This window comes from Pan paniscus, chromosome 16, assembly GCF_029289425.2.
Source record: "Pan paniscus chromosome 16, NHGRI_mPanPan1-v2.0_pri, whole genome shotgun sequence".
NCBI lineage: Eukaryota > Metazoa > Chordata > Mammalia > Primates > Hominidae > Pan > Pan paniscus.
Window position 1 is genome coordinate 67851911 of NC_073265.2, and position 22615 is coordinate 67874525.

The 22615-nt window shown below is 49.3% G+C and overlaps 1 protein-coding gene across 3 annotated transcripts in view; it reads right to left on the reverse strand.

Moving 5' to 3' along the window:
* Window positions 1-22615, reverse strand: part of CHRNB4 (cholinergic receptor nicotinic beta 4 subunit) — a 43064-nt gene that overhangs the window by 14795 nt on the left and 5654 nt on the right. For 2 of the 3 annotated variants that reach the window (XM_003813816.7, XM_034939247.3), the window contains exon 1: window positions 2802-3116. In XM_003813816.7, coding sequence (XP_003813864.1) covers window positions 2802-2856 — 55 coding nt within the window. In that variant the 5' untranslated portion in view covers window positions 2857-3116. Of the gene's footprint in view, window positions 1-2801; window positions 3117-13739; window positions 13801-19869; window positions 19990-22615 lie in introns of those variants that run through there. The other variant, XM_055098215.2, reaches the window with a different exon arrangement.

The window sequence follows — 22615 nt, forward strand, 5'->3', positions numbered from 1 at the left end:
ATTCAGCTGACCCGGAGGGACTCCCCCATCTTGACCACCAGCTGTGGGCTTGAGTTAGAGGTTCCCAGAACTTTAGACCATTTAGCCCAACCCCCTATTTCTCAGCTGGGGAAACTGAGACCAAAGAGGGAAGAAACTTTCTCAAGTGCCCCCAGCAAGTCAGAGGAGGAACCAGGTATAGGAGCCTCTTTCCGACAGAGGTCTTCCCTGACCCCTGAGCCTTCTTCAGTGCCTCATTAGCTTCCCTGTAAGGAGACTGCCCCGCAGAGCCTGGAAATGGTGCTGTCCCGGGCAGTGTGTGCCCATGACTGCGCCTGTGTTTGTACTTGTGAGTGTATGGCCGGGGGCCGGGGGGGGTGGTGCACTGAAGGGTGGGAATAAACAGCAGGGATACTGGGGACTGGAATGCACCCCACTTGCCCCCCAAAAAGGGGTGGGGGAGCCCAGCCCAGCCCATGCTTAGACTTTCCAATCTACTGAATGTCTGTGAGGCCTGCTGGGCTCAAAGGACAAGGAACAGGCCTTTCACCCCCAGGTGGCAGGGGTGGCCCAGGATGGGTGGAAGCTTCTGCAGCACGGTCAGGGGTCACATCCCAGCCCCTGGGCTGACAGTTAAACAGAGAAGCCGCCACTAGGGGTCAGTCATGATTCAATGATTCTGATGAGGAGTGGGCCCCACCAGCCTCTGCCCAGGGTTTTGTCTTCCAGGCCTTCTTGGGAAAAATTGTTCCCTGCCAGAAAGGGGCTAATAATCCGAGAGGAAGCCATAGCTGGAATTCTAAACTGTGTGAGTGTGTGTCCAGTTTGGAAAAGTATATCCAATCTAAAAATTTGTATTGAAAAAATGGAAAGATATACCTATTGTTTTGGAATACAAACTACAGAAAGTAACAGTTAACAGAATCTTATTGGAAAGATTAGATTCTGCATCTGGAAAGGCAGAGTGATTTTTCAACTGGGGTGTATGTCCTTAACTGAGGAAGGGAACATGATATTTATATTAAAAGGCAGCTATGATTTTCTTTTTTCTGAGACGGAGTCTTGATCTGTCACCCAGGCTGGAGTGCAGTGGCATGATCTCAGCTCACTGCTGCAACCTCCACCTCCCGGGTTCATGCCATTCTCCTACCTCAGCCTCCCGAGTAGCTGGGACTATAGGCGCCTGCTACCACGCCTGGCTAATTTTTTGTATTTTTAGTAGAGACGGGGTTTCACCATGTCAGCCAGGATGGTCTCGATCTCCTGACCTCGTGATCCACCCGCCTCTGCCTCCCAAAGTGCTGGGATTACAGGTGTGAGCCACCGCGCCTGGCCTATGATTTTTTTTTATGTAGAGAATTTATCTTTTATAAAGAACTTATTACATACTATTAGTGCTTCTTCAATCATGTGTATTAATCACCTGGATTCCTAGGCTTTATTCCCAGAGATTCTGATCCTGTAAGCCTAGGGTGGGACCCAGAAATCTGTACAGGGTGATACAGGCTGCCCCAGGACCACACCTAAGAAACACTGCCACTGGCCCCCACACACATCCAAGTCTCCAAATATGTAGGCAGGGCATATTCTCTCCATAGAACAGATGGGGAACCTGAGGTCCAGGATGGTGAAAGAAATGGCACAGGGTCACCCAGCTAGTAGAAGAGCCACGATACACAGACTGCCTGCAGACACCATCTTTGATGAGAGCTCCACCTCTTTATAGGAGTAGTACAAACTACTTTCTGTAGTTTGTATTCCAAAATGATGGGTATATCTTTCCATTTTTTCAATGTAAATTTTTAGATTGGATATGCTTTCCCAAACTGGACACACACTCACAGTTTAGAATTCCAGCTATGGCTTCCTCTCAGATTATTAGCTCCTTATATATTCCCTGACTCCTACCTCCTGCCTCCCCTATGGTGGGTCTCTAGCCAAGGAAGAGGTAGCCCTGGTCCTCCAGGCTGACTGGGGCTTGGAGGAAAAGCCTGGGTGACTGTAGGAGCTAGAAGGGCCCTTGGAATTCAGGTGGGGAAACTGAGGCCCTGAGAAGGCAGTCCTCACATTTGCATTCTACCTGGAGAAGGGCTGGGTCTCCTTCCTGAGTGGCAGGCCCAACTTCACCAGCCTGGCCCTCAGTCAAGCTGGCTGTCCAGGCCCGGCACACCTCGGGTGGGTGACCAGAGGCAGCGGTGCCATAAAATGTGTTTGCCGGGAGATCCACCCCCAAAGCACAAAACATTCCAGGGCTGGTGATTTGGGCAAGCCCCCTTCCTTCTCGGCCCAGTGTCCCCATCTCTACCACCGCTGTGTGGGAGGGGACTTCTCTCTAAGGCTGAGCAGCAGATTCGCTCCCAAGCGCCTACACCGCCCAGGTGGCCGGCTCCTCTGCACCCACGCTTCAAGAAAGTCGCCTCTTAGGCAAGGAAGGAGCCTCGGCCCTGTTGGGAGCGGGAGTCGGTATACTCCCAGCCTCCCAGACTGCTGGGGATGACCCGCGGTGCCTGCAAAGCCGGTGTCATCCAGCCCACTGCCCAGCCCACAGACACTCGCCCTGGAGGGTGGCCCTGGCCCTGGCCCTGGCAGCGGCTCCGAGAAGAGGCGGCCCGCACTCCAAACCTGGCAGACCCACCCACGCAGGCCCACCCCCGCTGCCTCAGCGAGTGGGCTCAGCCCTGCCCACGCCCCCATCTGGCCGGGACAATCTCGGGCCACTCCCCCGGGCGCAGGGCACCCTCCCTTCCCTCCCACCTGTGGCCAGTCCAGCCCCTTTCAGCCCAACCCAGGCGCCCCTCCCTCCTTCCCCGAAAAGAACTCACCGCGCCCGCAAAGGGCGACCAGGAAGAAAAGGACCAGGGAAGGCGCGCGCCTCATGGCCGGCGGGGCCGGGTGGCAGCCGCCGCGAGCTCCGCTGTGGGGTCACAGGGCACCCGTGAGCCGCGCGGTCGAGTGAGCGCCGGTCCTGGCCCCCGAGGTTTGCTGGCGGGGCGGCGCTCACTAGGACCCCGCGGAGAGCCCCGCCGAGCCCCGCCCACTCAGGGATGTACTGGGCCCGCTGCTCCGCCCCGACGCCCCCTGGGTGGTCTGGACCCCACCTGCCGCCTGGCTTCCCTATCTCCTCGGGCCTCGCAACCTTCCCCCAGGGAAGGCAGGCAGGACAGTGCGGGCACCCTTGGTACAGCTGGGGAGACTGAGCCCTCGAGGGCGGCGGACGCTAGCGCAGGATCCCTCTACTGTTGGGGAAAGAGCATGTGCTTGAGCGGGGAGGTCCTTGGGCTTTGCCTTCCCTCACCTCGAAGACGCTTTTAGGCAAATGAGTCATCTCAGGTTCATTCGCATGGGGTTTGCTGAAAGAAAGGACACTGCTGGGTGAGCCGACGCCAGGGAGCGCTGCTCTCTGCAGACTTTGCAGGGAGGACACTTAGGAAAAGTGAGTGGAATCTGGAAGGGTGGATAGCTCAGGGCCCCTCACCCAGCTTGGGGGCTGGGGAAGGAGCAGAGTTAAAAGGAAGGGAATGGGGCTGGAGTGGGCTGGCCTCGTCCTCCCCCATGGGCCTTCCAATCTGGGCTGAACAGAGGCCGCTCAGGTGATTCAAGCACATCCCTCTACTAGCCAGGGTGTCCTTGACGCGTTTTTGGAATCAGTAACATTCCCTTGCGGGTGGGGGGACAGCCCCCACCTCGGGAACTGCTGCCTCAATTCTGGATCTAGAAGGGCCTCTGGCAGCTTCTCCAACTCTCTCTCAGTCCAGTCCTCATACCTGCTCCCTTGTGTGGGCCCTAACAGGCAAATCTGACAACTGGAGGAACAAGACAGGAAGGGCGGGGTCTAAGGGAACCGCCTGTAAAAAGGCAGCTTTGCCACCTTATCTCCAGGACTCTCAGTCTTGCTTTCATATTGCTCCCCCCACGTCATTTTGCTATAATCTGACATGTTGACATATGGTCTTTAAAAACAACAACAACACTGTTGAAGTGAAGCGGACTTCTTCCCCTTTGGGATGCTTTGGAGAAGTTAGGATTGAGGGCATCCTCTCTTCTCCAAACTGCAGCAGTAATAGGTAAGATATATAAAGTAAATAAAGACATGGCAAGGCTGGAAAATAGGATAATCATCTCCATGAACCAAAACCAGAAAAGAAATGCAAAGTGGTTGGAGACTGAAGAGCCTGGAGCCTGTTGGGCTTTGGAAACCAAAGACAGTGGCAGGTCCTTTGGGATAAGTGGGGACCAAAAGACTCTTGGCTAGAAGCTGGGAGCTTGGGTCTATGCCAGTACTTGAAAGGATGCTGGGAGCGGGAGGCCTGCTGCTGATCCGTGGTCTGTATCCCTGGCTTTATTGGATGTGTACATCCCCAATATACCCAGGACAGGAGCTTGGAAAGGACATAAAACATGGAGGCCACTGCAGAACTGTAGAAGTTAGGCTAGCAAAGGGGATACGATGAAATAGGTTTTTATAGAGCTTTGACATGTATTTTCTTTAAATAAAAAGAAGAGCTAATTATCTATTGAGAATAATATAATCTTGGTACAAAACTAGAACAAGGATGTACAAGGAAAACACATTATAGAACAATCTGAATTATGGGTCTTTGTCACAGAGAGACAGCACAGAGCAGTGGCCAGTGCATTGCTTCTGGAGCCAGGCATCCGGATTTGTATTCTGGTGCCACTAATCTTCTCTGTGACCTTAGGCAAAATGATTTGCCTTCAGTGTGCCTTAACTTCCTCATATATAAAGGGGGAAAATAACCTTCACAATAAGCCTTTTAGGATAAAATGAAATAATTCATGTAAAGTAACTAAACAATACCCAGAACCTAGAAAACCAAATAAATGTTAGCTATTAACTTTTATGAACATGGATTCCAAAATTTTAAATAATACCAAGTTGAATACAGCAATGTACACACACACAAACAATGCATCATGATGAATTAGGTTTCATTACAATAACGTAAGGGCAGAGTCAACATCAGATAATTCACTATTAGCAAGTTAGGTTTTTTTTTTTGTTTTTTTTTTGAGACAGGGTTTCACTGTTGCCCAGGCCTGAGTGGAGTGGTGGGATCTTGGCTCACTGCAATCTTCACCTCCCAGGCCCAAGCGATCTTCCCATCTCAGCCTTCCAAAGTGCTGGGATTACAGGCATGCAACACCATGCCTGGCCCTATCTTTCTTAATGTGTAGCAATTATCATAATTAATGGTAAAACTTTAGAAGCAATTTCCATCAAAGTTAGGACGTAGACAAGGGTGCCTTCTATCACTGTTTCTTTTGAACATGGCACTGGAGGTCCTAGGCAATGTGTTAGGTTAATACATATGAAATTGCCATTTTTTTTAAGATTATGAGATGCCCAACATCAGAAATGTATGTGATTCAACCTATAATAGAAATGAAGGAAATAAAATTTTAAAATTGGAAAGAAAAAACTACCTGTATTTGCAGGCAGGTATGATTGTCTATGCAGAAAATCCAAAAGAATATACAGATAAATTGTTAAGACTAGTAAGAGTTAGCAAGGTTGTTGAATTCAAGATCATCTTAAAAAAAGAAAAAACCTATTAGCATTCCTATACATCAATAATAACAAATGAGAAAATGAAATAGAAAAAGAGATTCTAGGCCAGGCATGGTGGCTCACGCCTATAATCCCAGGCCTTTGGGAGGCTGAGGCGGGCGGATCACGATGTCAGGAGATCGAGACCATCCTGGCTAACATGGTGAAACCTCGTCTCTACTAAAAATACACACACACACAAAAAAAATTAGCTGGGCATGGTGGCGGGTACCTGTAGTTCCAGCTACTTGGGAGGCTGAGGCAGGAGAATGGTGTGAACCCAAGAGGCAGAGCTTGCAGTGAGCGGAGATTGCACCACTGCACTCCAGCCTGGATGACAGAGCGAGACTCTGTCTCAAAAAAAAAAAAAAAAAAAAAAAAAAAAAAAAAAGATTCTATTCACAATAGTAACAAAAACCTTAGAATATATCTAGCAAAATATACGTAAGGCCTTTCATGAAGAGTGTTGCTATGGTCTGAATCTGTCTTCCAAAACACATTTGTTAAAACTTAATTGCCAAGATAATATTAAGAGGTAGGGCCTTTAAGGAGTGATTAAGTCATAATGGCAAGTCCTCAGATGAGATTAGTGTCTTATAAAAGGGCTTGTGTGGGGGGTTTATCTGTTCCTTCTGCTGCATGAGAACATAGCATTTGTCCCCTCCAGAGGAGCCAGCATTCAAGGCACCATCTTGGAAGCAGATACCAGGCCCTCACTAGACACTGTACCTGCTGGTGCCTTGATCTTGGACTTCCCAACCTCCAGAACTGAGAAAATAAACTTCTGTTGTTTGTAAATTACCCAGTCTCTGGTATTTTGTTATAGCACTACAAAAGGCCTAAGACAAATACAAAAATACTCAGGAAGAGCTGACTAAATTGAAATATAGACCATATATATTATGAATGGGAGGACTCAATACTATAAACATATTACTTCTCACCAAATTAATCTATAAATTCAAGCAATTCTCAAACAAATCCCAATAGATTTTTTTGTGGAACTTGACAGGCTGATTCTAAAATTCATGTAGTAATTGAGGGGCCAAGAACAGTGTGCAGACACCGCTGGTGCCCTCTCCATACCCCTTGGCATTGCCAACCACATATATGCCAGGGAGCTGATGCTTTTAAGAGCACCCTCAGTGTATTCATCATGCCTTTTCATTTCCTGAATTTCCTGATGTTTTGACAGCTGAGGCCTTGCTGATCCTGGAGAGACTGTTCCTCCCAGGGCTAGCCAACTCCCCGAGACAGTAAGGGACTCACCTGCAAATGCACCTTCCATACGCAAACCAGCCAATCCGAAGCCCACACCCCCAGCCACCTCCTTCATCAGACTGTTATACTGGGCCATTGTCCATCTGCCCTAGTCATCCCAGGGCCATGAACCAGACAACCAGGGACAGCCCTATGCTCTGGAGCCAAGTGAAATTATTTAAACTATTAATAGCTAATCCTGTGCCTGCTTACCCTGGCTTGACTTGCCTTTCTCTTGGATGCCACAAATAAAGCTCTTGCCCACATTTCCCCCCAGCTCCCTTTACTTATTGACCAACCCTGGTGCCTCCCCATGTATCCCTGCCTGGCATGCCATGTCTCTTGTTTCTAGGGACCTCTGAGTATAAAAAACTCTATTTCAGGACAGTCATTTCCATATCTGTGTGTCTTGCCATATCTAATGAAAATCTTGAGTGCATTTTAAAACAGCCATGAAGAAAGGGAGTTGGTGGATAAATACCACAGCTTCACCACCGCTCAGCTGGAATAACTGAAGGGCCCAGTGAGATTGAGCCCCAGTTACCTTTTGTGGCAACCTGCTCATTAATGTACCATCTATTGACTTTCTTCCCTTCCCTATCTCACTTCTCACCCTCTTACCTTGCTTCCTGGAATCATCTTCTAAAAAAGTGCTTGCACCCAAATCCTTGACTCAGGCTCTCCTTCAAGCAGAACCCAAATGAATATATTTTTAAAGAATAAAAATGACATAGGCCGGGCACGGTGGCTTACCCCTGTAATCCCAGCACTTTGGGAGACTGGGGCGGGTGGATAACGAGGTCAAGAGATTGAGACTATCCTGGCCAACATGGTGAAACCCTTTCTCTACTAAAAATACAAAAAAATTAGCTGGGTATGGTGGCGCACACCTGTAGTCCCAGCTACTTGGGAGGCTGAGGCAGGAGAATCACTTGAACCTGGGAGGCAGAGATTGCAGTGAGCCAAGATTGTGCCACTGCACTCCAGCCTGGGCGACAGAGTGGGACCGTCTCAAAAAAAAAAAAAAAATGAATGACATAGAGGTCAGTGAGTAATGGAAGGTTTAAGATTTGTGTACATACGATAATGTCATAGGAATCAGGATGGTTAAATGTCGAGGGGGATGTACAAATTGACCACTGGAAGAGAACAGGAGCCCAGCAAAAGATCCATGACACATGGAAACTTGAAATAAGACAGAAGTTGCCTTGTAGATCATTGGGGAAAGGATGGATATTCTAAAAATGATGTTGGGACAATTGATTATCCATATGGGAAGTAAATACAACTAGATCCCTAGTTCACACCATACCAAAAATAAAATCCAGGTTCATTAAAGATTTAGTTTGAAAAGCAAAACTTTGAAAGCATTTAGAAGCAAACACAGGAGGATATCATTATGACTGGGGTAGTGTCTTAGTGTGGGCTGCTCTAACAAAATGCCATAGAATGGGTGGCTTAAACAACACACGTTGATTTCTCCCAGTTCTAGAGGCTAGATGTCCAAGATCAGGGTGCCACCATGGTTGGCTCTTGGTGAGGGCCCACCTCCTGGTTCACAGAGGGCCATCTTCTTGTATCCTCACATGGCAGAGAGCAAGACAGACAGGAGGCAACTCTCCTGCATCTCTTCTTATGAAGGTGGTGATCCCATCATGAAAGCTCCACCCTCCTGACCTAATTACTTTCCAAAGGCCCCATCTCTTAACACCATTATATTGGAGGCCAGGATTTCAACATATAAATTTAGAGGGGACACAAATATTCAATCCATAACAAGTAGAAAGTAATTTCCTAAACAAAATACTAAAAGTGGCTGGGTGTGGTGGTTCATACCTGTAATACCAGCATTTTGGGAGGCTGAAGCAGGAGGATTGCTTGAGCCCAGGAGTTCCAGACCAGCCTGGGTGACATAACAAGACCCCATCTCCTCTCTCTATATAAAAAATTAGCTGGGTGTGCTGGTGTGTGCCTGTAGTCCTGGCTACTTAGGAGGCTGAGGCGGGAGGATCACTAGAGCCCAGGAGTTTGAGGCTGCAGTGAGTTGTGATTGAGCCACTGCACTCCTGCCTGGGCAACAAAGTGGCACTGTCTCAGGAGAAAAAAATATTAAAAGCATAAGCTCAAAAGAAAAATGGTAATAGATTTGACTTCACTAAAGTATTTAAACTTCTATTCAACCAAACATACCACAAATGAAGTTTAAAGAGAAACCGTAGATTAGAAGATATTTGCAATTCATATAATCAAAGGATACATATCTAGAATATTTAAGGAATTATATATATAAACATTTTATATATATAAACATTAATATTTTAAAAAGTCAACCAACCAAAAGAAAAGTGGGCAAACAATATGAACATGTAATTCATAGAAAAGAAAACTTGAATGACCTGCAAACATAGGAAGAGGTTTACCATGGATAGGAGTGAGGGGAATGGACACAGAAGTGATAATGAGATACTAGCATTCCTATACATCAATAATAACAAGTTAGAAAATGTATTAGAAAGAGATTCGGCCGGGTGCAGTGGCTCACGCCTGTAATCCCAGCACTTTGGGAGGCCAAGGCGGGCAGATCACAAGGTCAGGAGATTAAGACCATCCTGGCTAACATGGTGAAACCCCGTCTCTACTAAAAATACAAAAAAAGAAAAAAAAAAATTAGCCGGGTGTGGTGGCAGACACCTGTAGTCCCAGCTACTTAGGAGGCTGAGGCAGGAGAATGGCATGAATCCAGGAGGTGGAGCTTGCACTGAGCCGACATCACACCACTGCACTCCAGCCTGGGCAACAGAGCGAGAGACTCCATCTCAAAAAAAAAAAAAAGAAAAAGAAAAAGAAAAAGAGATTCTGAGAAGCAAGAAGAAAAAGAGAAATGGAGAAAATCAGCAGCAATGAAGCGGCTAGAAAAATACAGAGAAAGAAAGGGCAAGAGGGAAGAGAAAAGGGGGAGATTTAGAGTAGGGAATGAAGGCAAAACAGGTTTTGTTTTAAAGAACAGAAACACATTGAGGCACAGAAGGGTGAAATAACTTACTGATGGCCACACAATTAGTTGGTTAACAATGGGAGAAAAAAATTTTGACGACTCGGGCGGCGGCGGCGGCTCGGGTGGCTGCGCTGGGAGGCGGCAGTGAGAGGCTCGCACGCCTCCAGCCCGGCCCCGGCCCCCCGGGACGGAGAGCCGAGCAGCCCCGGCTCTGGGCTACGGACTATGGGCGAATAGCTCTGACCACCCGGCGAAGCATGCCGCCTGCCTTGGCCTCCCAAAGTGCCGAGATTGCCGCCTCTGCCCGGCCGCCACCCCGTCTGGGAAGTGAGGAGCATCTCTGCCTGGCCGCCCATCATCTGGGACGTGAGGAGCCCCTCTGCCTGGCTACCCAGTCTGGAAAGTGAGGAGCATCTCTGCCCGGCCGCCATCCCATCTAGGAAGTGAGGAGCGCCTCTTCCCGGCCACCATCCCATCTAGGAAGTGAGGAGCGTCTCTGCCCAGCCGCCCATCGTCTGAGATGTGGGGGGCGCCTCTGCCCCGCCGCCCCGTCTGGGAAGTGAGGAGCGCCTCTACCCGGCCGCGACCCCGTCTGGGAGGTGAGGAGCGTCTCTGCCCAGCCGCCCCGTCTGAGAAGTGAGGAGACCCTCCGCCTGGCAACCACCCCATATGAGAAGTGAGGAGCCCCTCCGCCTGGCAGCCACCCCGTCTGGGAAGTGAGGAGCGTCTCTGCCCGGCAGCCACCCCATCCAGGAGGGAGGTGGGGGGGGTCAGCCCCCCGCCCGGCCAGCTGCCCCATCTGGGAGGTGAGGGGAGCCTCTGTCTGGCCGCCCCTACTGGGAAGTGAGGAGCCCCTCTGCCCAGCCAGCCGCCCCGACCGGGAAGGAGGTGGGGGGGGTCAGCCCCCCGCCCGGCCAGCCACCCCGTCCGGGAGGGAGGTGGGGGGGTCAGCCCCCCGCCCGGCCAGCCGCCCCATCCGGGAGGGAGGTGGGGGAGTCAGCCCCCCGCCCGGCCAGTCGCCCCGTCCGGGAGGGAGGTGGGGGGGTCAGCCCCCTGCCAGGCCAGCCGCCCCGACCGGGAGGGAGGTGGGGGGGTCAGCCCCCCGCCCGGCCAGCCGCCCCGTCCGGGAGGTGAGGGGCACCTCTGCCCGGCCGCCCCTACTGGGAAGTGAGGAGCCCCTCTGTCCGGCCAGCCGCCCCATCCGGGAGGGAGGTGGGGGGGTCAGCCCCCTGCCTGGCCAGCCGCCCCGTCCGGGAGGTGAGGGGCGCCTCTGCCCGGCCGCCCCTACTGGGAAGTGAGGAGCCCCTCTGCCCAGCCAGCCGCCCCGTCCGGGAAGGAGGTGGGGGGGTCAGCCCCCCACCCGGCCAGCCGCCCCATCCGGGAGGGAGGTGGGGGGGTCAGCCCCCCGCCTGGCCCACCGCCCTGTCCGAGAGGGAGGTGGGGGGGTCAGCCCCCCGCCCGGCCGGCCGCCCCGGCCGGGAGGTGAGGGGCGCCTCTGCCCGGCCGCCCCTACTGGGAAGTGAGGAGCCCCTCTGCCCGGCCAGCCGCCCGGTCCGGGAAGGAGGTGGGGGGGGTCAGCCCCCCGCCTGGCCAGCCGCCCCATCCGGGAGGGAGGTGGGGGGGTCAGCCCTCCGCCTGGCCAGCCGCCCTGTCTGGGAGGGAGGTGGGGGGGTCAGCCCCCCGCCCGGCCAGCCGCCCGGTCCAGGAGATGAGGGGCGCCTCTGCCCGGCCGCCCCTACTGGGAAGTGAGGAGCCCCTCTGCCTGGCCAGCCGCCCCGTCTGGGAGGGAGGTGGGGGGGTCAGCCCCCCGCCCGGCCAGCCGCCCGGTCCAGGAGATGAGGGGCGCCTCTGCCCGGCCGCCCCTACTGGGAAGTGAGGAGCCCCTCTGCCCGGCCACCGCCCCGTCTGGGAGGTGTACCCGGCAGCTCATTGGGAATGGGCCATGATGACAATGGCGGTTTTGTGGAATAGAAGCGGGGGAAAGGCGGGGAAGGGACTGAGAGATCGGATGGTTGCCATGTCTGTGTAGAGGGAGGTAGACACGGGAGACTTTTCATTTTGTTCTGTACTAGGAAAAATTCTTCTGCCTTGTGATCCTGTTGATCGGTGACCTTACCCCCAACTCTGTGCTCTCTGAAACATGTGCTGTGTCCACTCAGGGTTAAATGGATTAAGGGTGGTGCAAGATGTGCTTTGTTAAACAGATGCTTGAAGGCAGCATGCTCGTTAAGAGTCATCACCACTCCCTAATCTCAAGTACCCAGGGACACAAACACTACGGAAGGCCGCAGGGTCCTCTGCATAGGAAAACCAGAGACCTTTGTTCACTTGTTTATCTGCTGACCCTCCCTCCACTATTGTCCTATGACCCTGCCAAATCCCCCTCTGTGAGAAACACCCAAGAATGATCAATAAAAATAAATAAATTAAAAAAAAAAAAGAAAAAGAGATTCTATTCACAATGGCAACAAAAACCTTAGAATAAATCTAGCAAAATATACATAAGGCCTTTCATGAAGAGTATTGCTATGGTCTGAATGTGTCTCCCAAAATTCAAATTAATTGCCAAGATGATAGTATGAAGAGGTAGGGCCTTTAAGAAGTGATTAAGTCATAAGGGCGAGCCCTCATGGATGAGATTAGTGCTTTATAAAAGGGCGTGGGGGTGATAGGGCCGGGCAAGGTGGCTCATGCCTGTAATCGCAGCACTTTGGAAGGCCTAGGCAAGCGGGTCACGAGGTCAGGAGATCAAGACCATCCTGGCTAACGCAGTAAAACCCTGTCTCTACTAAAAATACAAAAAATTAGCTGGGCGTGGTGGCAGGCACCTGTAGTCCCAGCTACTCAGGAGGCTGAGGCAGGAGAATGGCATGAACCTGAGAGACGGAGCTTGCAGTGAGCCGAGATCACACCACTGCACTCCAGCCTGGGCGACAGAGCGAGACTTGTCTCAAAAAAAAAAAAAGGAAAACGAAAAGGCGTGGGGGTGAATCTATTCCTTCTGCTGCGTAAGAATATATTCTTATTGTTGGCTGGGCACGGTGGCTCACGCCTGTAATCCCAGCACTTTGGGAGGCCGAGGCGGATGGATCACAAGGTCAAGAGTTCGAGACCAGCCTGGCCAACATGGTGAAACCCTGTATCTACTAAAAATACAAAAATTAGCCAGGTGTGGTGGCAGATGCCTGTAATCCCAGCTACTCAGGAGGCTGAGGCACAGAATTGCTTGAACCCGGGAGGCGGAAGTTGCAGTGAGCCGAGATCGGTGCCACTGCACTCTAGCCTGGGCGACAGAGTGAGACTCTGTCTCAAAAAAAAACAAAAACAAAGAAGTGGATATCTTATTGTTATTTTGAGACAGGGTCTCACTCTGTTGCCCAGGTTGGAATACAGTGGCACAATCACTGCTCACTGCAGCATCAACCTCCTAGGCTCAAGTGATCCTCCCACCTCAGCCTCCCAAGTAGCTGAGACCACAACCATGCCACCACACCTGGCTAATTTTTGGGATTTTTTGTAGAGACTGGGTCCCACTATGTTGCCCAGGCTGGTCTCAAACTCGTGGGCTCAAGCAGTCCTCCTGCCTTGGCTTCCCAAAGTGCTGGGATTACAAGTGTGAGCCACCGCTCCTGGCAGTTCATATTATTTTGAAAGCCCTATAATAGCAAGTGCTAGTAAGGATGTGGAACAGCAGGAGCACTCGCCAACTGCTGCTGGGGATGTAAACTGGGGCTGCCAGTTTGGAGAGAAATTGATAATGTATTGTAAAGTCAAAGATGCTTCCGTCCAATGCCTAGCCCTTCCATTTCTCGGTGTGTACCCCAGAGACACTCATTTATATGATAATGCTCATAGTCACCCTTGTGTAGTGACAATTGGAAACCACTTAGATGTCCATCAACAAGAAAACGGAGGAATGAACTGTGGGATACTCACATAATACAATATGATCTGGAGCTGGGGCCAGCAAACTACCGCCCATCTGCCAAATCTGGAGCTAAGAAGAATGGTTTTTATAACATTAAAGCACTATAAAAAAAAAACAAAATAAAACAATGCAAAGCAAAGACTGCAACAGAGACCACATGTTGCCTGCAAAGCCTAAAATATCTGCTATACGGCTTTTTACACAAAAAATTTGCTGACCCTTGATCTAAAGTCACAATTATTAACAAAAATCTTTTAAAAATGTTAAGCAAAAAAGTTTTGAATATGTACAAATCACATATAACATACGTGGACATATACACATTAGCTAACATTTAAAAACATGTTTAAAGATACCCACGTAAGTAGCAGAAGAATAAAATTGCACGAGTGATAAACTCTAAATTCAGAGAAGTGGTTACCTCTGGGGATGGGAAGAAAAATAAGCATGGGGGGAGGTTCTGGGGGTTTTATTTCATAAATAAATTTGCTTTAGTTCATAAAATGAAAAAAGAAGGTCTGAAGCAAATATGACTACATATGAGTATATTTGAACAACTCCGGATAATGGTTCCCAGGTGTTTGTTATGTGGGTTCCTATAGATTTATGTATGTTTGAAATATTTTATCAATTTTGTTTTTTTAAAGGAGTGCCTTTTCATGAGTGTGCCCAGGAGGAGGATGGCTGTGGACATGGGCAGGCGCCCTCCCTGCTGTGCACCCGGTCCCTTGTCTGGCCTAGCCAGGCCCCAGCTGCAGGCTGAGCAATTGTCCATAGGCCAGAGAGACTGACATCCTGGCCTGGGGTTCTGCCCATGACTGTCGTGTGCCCTTCTTACAGTTGCTTTGGCAGTGGGTGAGCCTAGTTGGCTCCACTAGCTGAGGCCCAGACTGCAGTGGTGCTGGCCAGAGAGGATGGAGTTAGCAGCCTGGGACCTGCCGCAAATGACAGCAGGAGTCAGAGCCCAACTTCCCCATCTGTGGAGTGAGATGATAGATCTCATGGTGTCCAAGGATTCATCCAGCTCTGTTTTCCTGGGCCCAGGGTTTGTCCTAAGACCTGTAGCTGATGCCTTGGGCTCCAGACTCTCTAATTAAGGAAGTAAGAGCCAAGCAGAAGTTGGTCTTCACATTCCTGGCTTTTCACCCCCAACCTGAACTGCCTTTCTCTGGCTTCCCCATCAGTGCTGGTGCCCCTTGAGGAGGAGCTTTACAGAGGAAGAGTTGGCCAAAAGGGGCATTTATGTGTGATTTGGAAGGCAGAAGGAAAGAGGCAGCCATTGCTGTCTGAAGGTGGCCGTGGCCGCAAGCGGTGTCACTGGCCAGGTCTAGGTCCATTCTGCCGGTGTACAGCAAGTCAATCACTGTGACACAGGTCCTGATTTATGCACAAGGCCACCAAACGAGGAGGGGGAAGAACAGCTCTCAAATCCACTTCCGCAGAGATAAGGCTTAGGGTTGCTTATGGGCTAGGGAAGTGTGATGGTCTAAGATGTGGGGAGAGGTGATTGGCAGCGGGGAAAAATGAAGTCATAGGTTTGTTTCGTGCAAGTGTAGTCGGGCTTTGTGAGATTTCATAGGGCGTAAGTGCAGAAAATGATGGCATTAGCATGATCTGAAGGTGGAGTATTTGGCCCTCTGACATCAAAATGGACCTTTTCTCGGGCATTGGCACAGGTCCAGTTGAAGGGTCAGTGATCTCAACCAGTTTGAACTGGACAGGAGCTGGCCCAAGTTCCTGAAAAACAGCTGAAGCAACCATGACCATGGCAACCTATGACTCTCATCTATAAAGCAGCCAGTGATCTATAAAGCAGCCAGTGAAGGTTGAGGTTCAGCCTTCAGTGGACTAAGGCCTCAGGGTTCATGGATAAAACAAAAACAAAACAAAAAGCAAGCGGCCAAAAGCAAGCAGGGTGGCAGGCAGACCTGATCAAATTCACCCCTTGGTTTCAGTAGTGACAGATGTAGTGGTGCTGGCAAATGCCAGCTTGTCCTCACTCTGCCCTGAGTCCAGCTCTTCTCCCCGACTGCTGACCATATGACCTGCACTGACCCTAAGTCTACCACAGGCATTTTGTGCAGACCCACAGATGTGGGAGCTCTGCAAGGCACAGCTGCCCAGAGACCTCTCCAGGGCCTTGCCCTTGGTGGTCCCACCAGAAGCTGGACATGTTTCAGCTTCTCAGATTGACCGAGAAGTGGACCCCTTCTCTGACTCTCCAGCTCCCTCCCCACACCTCTACTTCCCAGCCCCTCCACAATCATGTAAGGTCTAATTGTGCAATAAATCCCTTAGCCCATAACTCACATGGTTCTGCTTCTTCCCTAACTGAATCCTGACACTTCCATCAAGGAGGGTGTAAGCGGCAAGTGCTCTCTGAGCCCTGGGAACACAAGTGAACCAGGATGCCCCCACCCTGGGTAGCCTTCCTTTCTTTGGCAGCTCCAGAAGAAGGCCTGCTTCCTTCAGCCCCTTAGCAGAACTTTTTTTGAAAAGGGTCACATCTGCCCCACACGAGCCCAAAAGGGCTGCAGGGACAGGGCAGGGTCTTGGATCCTCATCTCTTAGGACAGGTGGTGAGGAAGCCACAATATACCTGGTAGCTACTTGGTGCTAGATACTTCATCATTTTGTCCTCACAAGAAGCTACTGCCCCATCTTCCAGTGAGAAAGCTGACAGGGAAGGAGTTTGGTGAAGCTGGAGTTTGAACCTATGATTACCAAGCAGCAAAATCCACAGGTCCTTCACTTGTAACTTGCCCACAGCTGCAGCAGGAGGTAGAGCAGTAATTCCTGCCTGTATCTGGCCTCTGCTGGGTCGTGGGGCCAGTCTCCCAGGCCCTGCTGCTCTCTGCTCTTCCCCTTTCCACCTGTGTACCTCAGTGTGCCTCAAGGCTGAACCTCAACCTTCGCTGGCTGCTTTATAGATCACTGGCTGCTTTATAGATCAGAGTCATAGGTTGCCATGTCTGAGGCACACAGCAGCTGAGGCCACAGAGCCAGTAGCATTGGTGGCTCTGCCAGTGGGGCCTGAGGACATGGGTCAGGGCTGACTCAGACATGAGGCCTTGTGGAGTGCAGCCACTCAACCTGAAGGGCTTGAGACAAGGAACAGCTGGTTCCCACCCCTCTGGCCAGCACCATCTGAGGCCTCATCATCTGGGCTGGTGGTATCTCAGTGCCTGCTGCTGGCCTGATACCTTGCTCAGTCTCAGAGAATCCTCTCTTCGTGCAGCAGATTGGAGTGAGTTTCCTCCACAGCACTTCCGGCCTGGTGACTCCACGACTTTCCATCTATAGATGGTAATGAAGGTAGTGAGGTCAACAGACAAGGGTACCCATTTTGGTTCTGCCATTTTGGAGCTCCGTAACCCTGGACTAGCTACTTTCTCCTTTTCCTCATCTATAAGGGCTGTCCTGATGCTTCAACAAGGTAATGTGGGTAGAGCATGTCGCAGTGATTTGGCACTCAATAAGTGCTCAGAAATGATGGCGGCACTAGGGGTGGTGGTGGAATGGGAGAAATTATAAAAACTTATGGTTGGATTGACTTGGCCTCAAATCTGTTTGGCCACTTAGCAGCTGTGGTGGGCAAGTTATCTCACATTTTTGAGGCTTGCTTTTTCCATCTATAAAAAGAGGGTGATAGTTGTCACCCCGCTCATAGGCTTGGTCTGAGGCTTAAATGGGATAATGAAAGCCTCAGCAGATAGCACACCACCCCTTCCTTCTTTTTTCTCTTGTCTCCTTTATAACAGATGGGAATTCAGTAGGTGCTTAATAGTTGCATGATCCTTTTACAATGTAATCCTGACTGTTGCTTCCTCAATCAGTCATAACTAATGATGTGTACTTCCACCTCAAAGTTCTGAGGGAGGCAGGACATTAAGCTGTTTCAAATTCTGGCTTTAAGTCTAAAGGGTTCACTCTACCTTGTCCTGAATCACCTCCTCCCTCCTTCCTGCTAATCAGAAGCATCTGGGCTTTCAGGACTCATCTTGGAAAAGCCGGCCCTGATTCCTCTCAATCTTTATGGTCTCCTCATTGAAGGACCTCCTTACTCCATACTCCATATTTGATTCTCCATAGCTTGCCTCACCTGGCTCCCCAGCTGTCCGTTGACAGCCAGGCAAAGGCTGGCAGTGCTGGTGGAAAACCTGCTGGGTGTTTTTCTTCCCTTTTGTGACTGTGACCACTGCAGAGATATTCAAATCTCCTAGCTGCAAAAATGCAGTTAGCTGCCTGCCTCCAGTGGCTAGCATCTTCAGGCTTTACCTCAGCTTTTGAGGTAGAGGCCACACTTTTCCTGGCCAGCCCCCAAACCAACTACTGAGCACAGCGAGAGTCCTAGGGCCTGCCATTTTTGCTCAACTCAAACTCCAAGTCCTCCTGTTGCGGGGGCTGAAACTCTGTTAGATCTGCATGGCAATCTGAAGTCTTCCCCTGCCCAATCCAGCTACCTCCTCCTCTTATCATTTACAGTAATTACTGGTCCCCACTGAACCCTCTCCCATTCTTAACTACATCTCAGCATCTGCTGTCCAGAGCACTTACCATCTCCAGCACCATGGAAGGGATAGGTTGCAATGGGCTCCAGGATGAAAGGCTGTGCAGAGGAATCTCAATGGCTTCAAGGACTCCAGACCCTCAGGGGCTAAAAAGGGACCTGAGAACCTGTCTCTTCCAATTCCCCCTTTCACTTGTTCACATAGCATAAAGACCCAGATCTGTGCCAGGCCATGTGCTTCAGGGATGGATGAAGCCAAGATCCCTCCTCTGGATGAACTTACCAGGGAGAGAAGAAGCCTAATGCTCCGTACCAGGGTTTTGGCACGTTGCTGGGAAAGCCTAATACTCAAAGAGAATTGAGGTAACATTGCTGGGTGCTCCACGTAAGGGCAGATGTTGATTTTTAAGTCTGCCCTGATGGGGTCTGATTTCCTTCTGTTTCCTTTGTTGGAAGTATTTTCGATGGAGACACCTTAAACAATAACAATGACAGCAAAGAACATGCATTCAGTGCTTTTCCATCTGCTGAGCACTATGCTAAGTGTATCAGGTAAAGCCTGGATTAGGAGAGACTGCAGAGGTGAGTCACAGCATCATGTGTCCTGGGCTTGCAATCTGCAGCTTCCTAGCTGTGTAACCCTGGGCAAACTCTTTAACCTCTCTGTGCCTCATGTTTTTCATCTGTTAAGTAGGGAGATCAAGAGTATCTTCCGTGTACGTGCTGTGAAAAATAGGCAATGTGAAATCCAGACAGGCAGATTCTGGAGTCCAGATCATCCCTATACTGTCTGTAACTACAGCACTCATCTAAGGTCTGGTGAAAGAGCTTTTTAAAAAAAACTTTTAATTGAGATATATGTATAGAATAGTTCACAAATAAATGTTCAGCTAAATGAATTTTCACAAACTGAACACACCTGTGTAACCAGCATCCAGCTCAAGATGCAGACATTACCAGCACCCCAAAAGACCCCCTGTACTTCCTCCAGGTCCCCACCCTCCCAAATGGAGCCACTGTTCTAATTTCTAAATGGTATAGATTTATTTCACCTGGTTTTAAGAGTTCCCCCCACCCCAACTTTATGGACGGATAACTGGAGTACAATCAACTACACATTTTAAAAATGTACAACTTGATTAGTGTTGTTTGTGTTCACTCATGAAGCCAAAATTCAGACAGCAAACATTTCCGTAATCCCCCAAAGTTTTCTCATGCCCCTTTGTCATCCACCGCTCCCTCCAATCCTGTCCCAGGCTGATCTGCTTTCTGTCTCTATAGATTAGTTTGTACTTTCTAGAATTTTGTATGAACAAAATTATACAGTACATACTTTTTTTTTTTTTTTTTTGAGAGTGAGACTTGCTCTGTCACCTAGACTGGAGTGCAGTGGCGTGATCATGGCTCACTGCAGCCTCAACCCCCCAGGCTCAAGCGATCCTCCCACCTCCCAGCCTCCCTATCCTAGCAGCTGGGACTACAGCTGCACACCACCACACCTGGCTAATTTTGTGCATATATACGTTACATATCTATATATATCTATATATCTATATCTATATATATCTCACATATAATTACATATGTATATAAAATAGAAAAAATTAGCCGGATGAGGTGGTACTTACCTATTGGTCCCAGCCACTTGGGAGGCTGAGGTAGGAGGATCGCTTGATCCAGGGGAGGTCAAGGCTGCAGTGAACCACGATGGTGCTACCACACTCCAGCTTGAGCAACAGAGCGAGACCCTGTTTCAAAAACAAAACAAAAATTGTTTTAGTTACTCTAGGTCCTGTACATTTTCATATGCATTTTAAAACCAACTTTTCAAATTCTGAAAAAAAGAAACACAACAATGCCTGCTGAAAATTTTGATTGGAATTACATTGAGTATATAGACAAATTGGGAAAGAATTATCATATTGGGCAATTCTGTGTCTCCCAATACAAAACATGGCATATCTCTCCATTTATTTAGTTCCTCTTCAATTTCACAATGTTCTATAGTGTTCAGTGTAGAGGTTTGATAGATTTATTTTTAGGTATTTTATAAAATTTTTGGTGCCACTCTAAATGAGATTTTCAAAATTTCACTTTCAAATTGTTTGCTCCGACATACAGTTAGAAGGAATAAATTCAAGACTGGGTGCGATAACTCACACCTGTAATCCCAGCACTTTCAGAGGCCAAGGCAGCCGGATCACTTGAGGTCGGGAGTTTGAGACCAGCCTGGCCAACATGGTGAAACCCCATCTTTACTAAAAATACAAAATTATCTGGGCATGGTGGCATGTACCTGTAGTCCCAGCTACTTGGGAGGCTGAGGCAGGAGAATTGCTTGAACTCGGGAGGTGGAGGTTGCAGTGAGCTGAGATTGCACCACTGCACTCCAGCCTGGGCAAGAGAGTAAGTCTCTGTCTCAAAAAAAAAAAAAGGAATAAATTCAATGATTGATAGCATAGTAGGGTGACTAGGGTTAAACAAAAATGTACTACACTCATGAGATGGACAGCCTAAATACTGACTTGATCACTATGCATTATATACATGTAACAAAATTTCACACATGCCCCATAAATTTGTGCAAATAAGTAAATAAAAATCACTTGTAGAATAAAGTAACACAAAGCAAAAAAAAAAAAAATTTGCTGCTAAAAACTTTTATGATGAACTCTCCTTCGTTTCACAACAGGGATGTTGGGAGCACCCAGATATACGGGGAATTCCTGCAGCACTCATTGGCAAACGCTGTAGAAGATAAGATGTCAAAAAGCTGAAAGAAGAGCAGAATGACTAATAAGACTCCAGAGACAGGCATAAAAACCTCTCTTCTTCTGATTCCCTTAATTATACCTCTCACTTTCCAATACGGGGTTTGGGTTATTCTGGTGGTGAGAGTTGGGGCAGATCCTGCAGTGGAAAAAGATTGAAGGCCCTGGGCCCTCTTATTCTACATTCTCTCCCTAGCACACCTGCATGCATAGCTTACAATATCTTCTGTACCCTGGAGACCAGGCATCTGCCCTAAGTTCCAGGCATGTATCTCTCATAAGCCCTTAAACTCAGCTTCTCTAGAATGAAACTCACAATCTTCCCTCCAATTGTTTTTCTTCTTTTTTTTTTTTTGGAGACAGTTTCTGTCACCCAGGCTGGAGTGCAGTGGTACGACCCTGGCTCACTGTAACCTCTGCCTCCTAGGTTCAAGTGATTCTCCTGCCTCAGCCTCCTGAGTAGCTGGGGTTACAGGCACATGCCCCCACGACTGGCTAATTTTTGTATTTTTAGTGGAGACCATGTTGGCCAGGCTGGTTTCAAAGTCCTGACTTCAAGTGATCTGCCCACCTTGGCCTCCCAAAGTGCTGGGATTACAGGCATGAGCCATTGCGGCCAGCCTCAAACCTGTTTCTTATCCAATGTTTCCTTTACTGTAAATGGCAACCTCCTCCACCAGCTGCACAACACCTAATAGGAATAGTAGTGAATATCCAGTAAATATTTGTTGTATGGATGAGTGAATGAAGATTGGTAGCATAGAAAGTGAATTTACTCTATATAAGTTTTGAAGAAAGTTAACTCCTTTGAGCTGGCTTGGGATGTCTCATGCCTGTTCCCATAATGCTAGAGGCATATTTATTTATTTATTTATTTATGAGATGGAGTCTCGCTCTGTCACCCAGGCTGGAGTGCAGTGGCACGATCTCGGCTCACTGCAAGCTCAGCCTCCCGGGTTCACGCCATTCTCCTGCCTCAGCCTCCCGAGTAGCTGGGACTACAGGCACTCCCCACCACGCCCGGCAATTTTTTGTATTTTTAGTAGAGACGGGTTTCACCGTGTTAGCCAGGATGGTCTTGATCTCCTGTCCTCACGATCTGCCCGCCTCGGCCTCCCAAAGTGCTGGAATTACAGGCCTGAGCCACCGCGCCTGGCTGAGGCATCATGATTTAAATAAAGTTCCATCAGACTCTGTATCAGAGCAGGTCCTTTCTCCTGTGTTGCTCTGGGACCTCACTGAGACCAGCTACAAGCAGGGAAGAGGGTGGGGCACTTTTGATTCTGGGGACACATATATCATTATTCCTCACAATGACTGTCTCTTGTTTCTCTTTTTTTTTTTTTTTTTTTTGAGAAGGAGTCTCACTGTTGCCCAGGCTGGAGTGCAGTGGCGTGATCTCAGCTCACTGAAATCTCTGCCTCCTGGGTTCAAGATATTTTCCTGCCTCTGCCTCCCGAGTAGCTGAGATTACAGGTGCCTGCCACCATGCCTGGCTAATTTTTGTATTTTTAGTAGAGATGGGGTTTCACCATGTTGGCCAGGCTGGTCTTGAACTCCTGACCTCAGGTGATCCACTCACCTTGGCCTTCCCAAGTGCTGG